Below are 6,587 nucleotides of genomic sequence, written 5' to 3'. Positions count from 1 at the left end.
CCAACATTCACCACTATTTATCAACGTCATCAATCGTATCCATTCCTACCAGTTTTAAGGGAATCTGCTCGCTATGTCTTTTTTAAGGGGATCCGCTCGCTAAGTCGTCGTCGCACGTTATTTTCACAAGCAATTCCCCTAAAAAAAGGCATGGGTATTGGTAGTTGAACGCCCGCTAGGTTTTCCGCCTGTCCCATCCTTGCGCTGTGCCGCCGCCACCCGCCGAATTTCCAGCCGTCCGAGCCCGTTAACTTCGCCAGCCATCGGGTCGACTCCTAATGGAGCAGTTGGTAGTCTCGCTTACAGGTTTTTTTCGTCCCACCACTTTCGTCCGGTTTTTTTTCGTAGGTTAACCGTCATAGATTTTTTCGTCGCCTCCCCCACCGCCGGCCCAGCACCTCCAGCCTTGCATGGACAGCTTCAATGTGCAGTCTCCCTTGCTGCCTCACCTTCTACCAGCGCATGCAGCAGCGGGGTTGGACGCGTGCGTGCTTGCTAGCTTGACAATCTCTAAAGATCAAATCTAAATTAATTAATCTTCATAACGTTTGTTTCCTTCCGAATCACGTCCATAACTTTCCTTCCTTATTTGGGCAGAAACTGTTTGGTAGCAGAGATTAGGAAGCTTCCTATAAGTGTAGTAATAGGAAGTATTCTTTTTCTTGATGATTCGTTTCCATGCATGATGATAATAAATTAGGCCAGCATTCACCACTATTTATCAATGTCATCAATCGTATCCATTCCTACTAGTTTTAAGGGAATCTGCTCGCTATGTCTTTTTTAAGGGGATCCGCTCGCTAAGTCGTCGTCGCACGTTATTTTCACAAGCAATTCCCCTAAAAAAGCTAAATTGACAAAAAAATATTGGTAGCCATAGTTGTAGTTTAAGTAGTAGCGAGTTGTCTGATATGTATAAAGAGCCCGTTGCAATTGAGACCGTTGCTAAATTGACAAAAAAGGTCGCCAGTGTCACTTGATATGTATGAGAATATTAAATGTATTATTAACATGATTAATATTGAACTCTTAAAGTTAATGTGGCCCCGTTGCAACGCACGGGCGTTCTTCTAGTGTACCTAACAACGAACTGTTTGCATCCATGCTGCATGTAGAAACCTTGACAATTTCTTCTGTACTTATTATTTTCTCCGATATAGGACATTGAATCTACATATGTTTCTGTAAATTATATTATGATCTGTGTCGGATGAGTCTTTCTGTCTACGAAACTATCTACTTGTCATGAACTGGAATTTATTGGTTTTCCTTTTCTCTATAGATTGTGTAGTATGACACGGTTTTCTTAGATAAAGGAAAGTATAGTATGCTAAAGAAGATGACATATTTGAATATAAATGTGACCTTAATTTGTTTTTACATTATAACCTCTGATCAGTTGATTGAATTACAGGGTGCAGGTGGGCATGTCCATGAGCATGAAAATAGTTGAAAAAGGAAGGTTCAGGGGTTGAGCATTAGCTACACCCCAATCAAGTTCATGCTCCTCAAGAGCTGGCTTCTGGATACCGCGTGAAGCACGTTCAAGATTAGATAGTGATTTTTATGGTATCTCCTATTTTTGTCAGGAAATGCGCTATTGTTACCATAACCACGCCAGTATCAAGGTGATGCACCTGATGTGTCAAATGCTTCTATATGTCTAGTATGTATCGGACAAAACTCTACCAAGATGAAGGCATTGCCTTTAGGAGCACTATGTCCAATGCATATACTCCCTCCGTTTCAGTTTACAAGTTCTACACTCATATCTAGGTTGCCAATTTTGTCATCCTAATATAAACTATATAACACAAAAAATATACGGTTTGAAAATAGAACATTTGAAATTTATATTGGTATATTTTTTGTAATATATGACTTGTATTAGGTTGGTCAAATTGACGACCTAGGGGTACGCGCACGCTAAACTGAGAGAGGGAGTATGTGTAAAATTGAACCGATTGTGATCAGTATAGGTTGGTGAATTGTTCCATGGCACCGCAAGGTTATAATTGTCATTGGTCTCTACGTGTTAAGATTGATGTTGATTTGTGAATCGGGCGTTATTGTCATGCATGTATGACATGAACTTGTTCTAAAATCATATACTCCCTCCGATCCATATTACTGGTTGCTCAAATGGATATATCAAGTACTGAAATATCTCTAAATACATTTGTTTGAGCGACAGGTAATATGGATCGGAAGGAGAACTATATGATACTTTTTGCTCTATTTATTTTTGGAAACATTTGTGGTTGAGAACCATTGTCGCTTTCGTGCACACGACACGAGCACAGACTTTGTTCACTGTTTTTTTGTAAGAGACCTGCTCCCACCTGCTCCTCGCTCCCACCCCAAGCCACCGCCGGCAGCCACTCCGCGTTGCCGCCCCAAGCTCCACGCCACCGGGAACGAATCAAGCGCCGTCCTGACACCGCCGTCGCTGGCCCAGCACCTCTAGCCTTGCATGGACAGCTTCAATGTGCAGTCTCCCTTGCTGTCTCACCTTCCGCCAGCGCATGCAGCGGCGGGGTTGGATGCGTGCGTGCTTGCTAGCTTGCTCTCCGTGCGTACGTCCTTGCTCTGCGTGCGTCGCACCGGCCAATGCGCATGATGCGTGTGTGCCTGCTTTTCTGTATGTGTATGCCAGCGTGATGCGTGTGTGCGTTGCTATGTGTGTATGATATAGATGGCCCGAGTGTGTGCATGCTGTGCTCTGCTCTCTGCTGATCTATGTGTTGGTGCTCCTGCTATATGTTCATGCCATACAAATGAAATTTCTGTTAATCTTCTGACATGTTGAGTTGGTTCTCTCTGTCTTCTGAGGGGGTGAATGCAAAGCAGTCTATTAAGCCAGGCACTATTGCTGAGCTAAATTGACAAAAAAATAGTGGTAGCCATAGTTGTAGTTTAAGTAGTAGCGAGTTGTCTGATATGTATAAAGAGCCCGTTGCAACTGAGCCCGTTGCTAAATTGAGAAAAAAGGTCGCCAGTGTCACTTGATATGTATGAAAATATTAAATGTATTATTAACATGATTAATATTGAACTTTTAAAGTTAATGTGGCCCCGTTACAACACACGGGCGTTCTTCTAGTGATAATTAGAAGAGGACGTACGTGGACGTTCATATAACATATATGAACCCTACCAACGCTAGTGATGATGTATGACACTATTTTTGTCGCTAGCATATATGCATGGGACACTCGTGCAACTCTAGGAAGTCACGGTTATTCAAGTTTCCAACATGGACTCACATCGTTATCGTCGTTCCGTACAAATACTGTCCTTGTCTGCAACTGCAATGGCTATAAGAAACACCAACTCATGGGGTCTCACTCATGGGATACTCATGCAACTATTTTCCATAGAAAAAGAGAAAGGCACTAGCTAGAGACAGATCGAGTAGCCACTAGCCAGCCGAAGACCGACAATGGCGAATCCGACCATTGTGCTACTGCCGGTCTGGGGCGCCGGCCACTTCATGCCCATGATACAGGCCGGGAAGCAGCTGCTCGCCAGCAGCAGCCGGCCCCTGTCGCTCACGGTGCTCCTATTGCCGGCGCCGACAGCGCAGGCCGCGTCCGACATCTGCGAGCACGTACGCCGGGAGGAAGCGGCAGGCGCCGTGGACATCCGCTTCCACCATCTCCCGGACGTGAAGCTCCCGACGGACCACTCGGGCATCGAGGAGTTCATCTCCCGCGCAGTGCAGCTCCACGTGCCCCATCTCCGCGCAGCTATAATTGGCTTGACCTGTCCGGTGGCCGCGCTCGTCGTCGACATATTCTGCACGCCGGCGCTAGACGTGTCCGGCGAGCTCGCCGTGCCGTCCTACGTCTACTTTACCTCCAGCGCCGCGATGCTGTCACTCCTCTTGCGCTCGCCCGCTCTGGACGACGAGGTGGTCGTTGAGTTCGAGGAGATGGGAGGCGCTCTGGACTTGCCCGGCCTCCCCCCGGTGCCGCCGTCCGTCCTCCCGGGGACCTTGCTGGAACGGAAGAGTCCGACCTACAAGTGGTTCGTGTACACCGGCAGGCGCTACGTGGAAGCCAGCGGCATCATCGTCAACACTGCAGACGATCTGGAGCCGCGCGTCCTCGCAGCCATCGCTGAAGGTCGGTGCACACGTGGAGCCCGCGCCCCGGTCGTGTACCCGATCGGCCCAGTGCTGGCGCTGACGCCACCCGCTCACGCCGAGGAGGAGGAGCAGACGCACGAGTGCGTGCGGTGGCTCGACGCGCAGCCTCCGGCCTCCGTGCTGTTCCTCTGCTTCGGGAGCAAAGGATTCCTGACAAAGCCGCAGGCGCACGAGATAGCGCGGGGCCTGGAGCGCAGCGGCCACCGCTTCCTGTGGGTGCTCCGTGGGCTGCCGGCGGACACCTCGCACGGCGCGCGACACCCAAGCGACGGGGACCTCGCGGAGCTTCTCCCGGAAGGTTTCTTGGGGGAGACAGAGGAAAGAGGGCTCGTGTGGCCCAAGAGGGCGCCGCAGAAGGAGATACTCGCGCACGCCTCCGTGGGGGGCTTCGTCACCCATTGCGGCTGGAACTCCGTCCTGGAGAGTCTCTGGTTCGGCGTGCCGATGCTGCCGTGGCCGCTCGGCGCGGAGCAGCATTTCAACGCCTTCACGTTGGTCTGCGACATGGGCGTGGCCGTGCCGCTGACGGTGGACAGGAAACGGGACAACTTCGTGGAGGCGGCAGAGCTGGAGCGAGCGGTGAGGTCCCTGATGGGCGGTGGCGAGGAAGGGAAGAAGGCGAAGGAGAAGGCCATGGAAATGATGGTGGTCTGCCGCAAGGCAGTGGACCATAGTGGGTCCTCTTGCGCTTCGGTGAGGAGGTTGTCTGAGGATCTCCTCCGAGGAGCGGCGGTGTTGCCCACCGTGTGATGTTTCTTGTTCTTTTTCTTTTTTTAGGGGAACGTGTGATGTTTCTTTTTTTTTGAGGGAAACGTGTGATGTTTCTTTTTCTTTTTCTTTTTTTAGGGAAACGTGCACGTGTGATGTTTCTTTTTGTCAGGAGCCCGATTCCAAATTACATCGATCTAGTCAGTAACACCTCATATCACTTTGCGGCCTCACGCACGGTATTCCCACGGGTGTCGCCTTACCATGGCCCGGGACCGTTTGCGCCTTTTGGCTCACGTATATGATAGTGTCGCTAGCATCCATATGATAGAGAATCCGGGCCGACATGACTAGTCGTGAACCCAAAGTGGCACTAACTTACGGGGACAGGCATACATGAATCAACATCAAGTATGTCGGTCAGCAGCGTGCAAATCCGGGCTATAGCACTGGGCTAACAGGACTCCGGTGAACCGGGCTGTAGCAGGCTAGGCAGGACTCCGGATGTCACCGCGTGACATTTCCCCGAAGGGACAGACACAGGAACGAAGTGAATCACATGCCGGCCAGTCAAGTGTTCCGGAGCAGTAGTGCTGGGCTAGCAGGACTCCGGTGAACCGGGCTGTAGCGGACTACTATGGCTCATGGAAGCACAAGACAACATTTCCCCATAAGAGAGGCTATTAAGGATAAACAACTAGGTTGTCGGATCCCACATATACCAAGCATTGCAATCATACAAACAATATGCTCAATATATGCAATACAACATGGCATCACAACAAGACTCTACGACTCAGAGTATTATTCATTAGGCTCCGAGGAGCAAGATATTACAAATATGGGTCTCATGACCCAACAATCATAGCATACAAGCAAAGCGCATGCATAAGTTTAACTTGTTTGAGTACAGACAACTACAAATGAAGAAGGCTGAGAAGCCTGACTATCTACAAGACCCTCCCAACGGTACAAGATCGTAGCTGAGGTAACAAGCTAAACGTCGAAGTCCACGCGGAACTACTAGCGAGACTGAAGTCTCTCTGCAAAATATAAATTAAGCAAACATGAGTACAAATGTACTCAGCAAGATTTACATCAGAACTAACTACATATGCATCATTATCAACAAAAGGGATGGTGGGGTTTAACTGCAGCAAGCCAACTTTGACTCGGTGACTATCCTGAATTACGACTGCAAGTAACTCTTTTGCGGTGGCGCACACGAGTCCACATATTCACCATATCAATACTCCACTATGGATCCGCTCCCGTCTCCCTACGAGAACGCCATCCATAGCACTCACGCTTATCTTGCTCATTTTAGAGTATCCACTTTCACTTGTTTATGAACTATACAAGGGGTCCAAGTTTCCATATCCGAGGAATCCGGCTATTCGAATAGATAATGATAACCCTGCAGGGGTGTACTTCTTCACACACGCTCTCGCCACTTATCGCCCTGTACACGTCATGTACCTCGGCTACCTTCAAGCGGAAGCTGGGCGAGGGAGTCGGCAACGACCTGACTAATTACACAAGTCTCTCGTCCAGGTTTATCGTCTATTCGGGTTCCATCCGCAAGGAGATCCGGCCGGGGGGTCGCTCACGGCCCCAAACGATGTGAGCAGGGTTCCCAAGCCCACCATCCGGGTGCCACTTGGTACACCGGGCCACTGTGCCTAGTCTGTCCCAAGCCCACCTGGCCGGGTGCCACTTGGTAGACTAC

General features: G+C 49.4%; 1 protein-coding gene across 1 annotated transcript; it reads left to right on the top strand.

The window, feature by feature from the left end:
- The first annotated feature begins 3,367 nt into the window (after nucleotides 1–3,367).
- LOC125528698 (anthocyanidin 3-O-glucosyltransferase 2-like) lies at nucleotides 3,368–5,040 on the top strand. The gene has a single exon (XM_048693134.1). The coding sequence runs from the start codon at nucleotides 3,443–3,445 to the stop codon at nucleotides 4,898–4,900; it is 1,458 nt and encodes a 485-aa protein (XP_048549091.1). The 5' UTR covers nucleotides 3,368–3,442; the 3' UTR covers nucleotides 4,901–5,040.
- The last annotated feature ends 1,547 nt before the right edge of the window (nucleotides 5,041–6,587 follow it).

This window comes from Triticum urartu, unplaced genomic scaffold, assembly GCF_003073215.2.
Source record: "Triticum urartu cultivar G1812 unplaced genomic scaffold, Tu2.1 TuUngrouped_contig_5044, whole genome shotgun sequence".
In the NCBI taxonomy this organism is placed as follows: Eukaryota; Viridiplantae; Streptophyta; class Magnoliopsida; order Poales; family Poaceae; genus Triticum; species Triticum urartu.
Note: the sequence above shows the minus strand (reverse complement) of the source record. Positions and strands in the feature narration are given on the sequence as shown.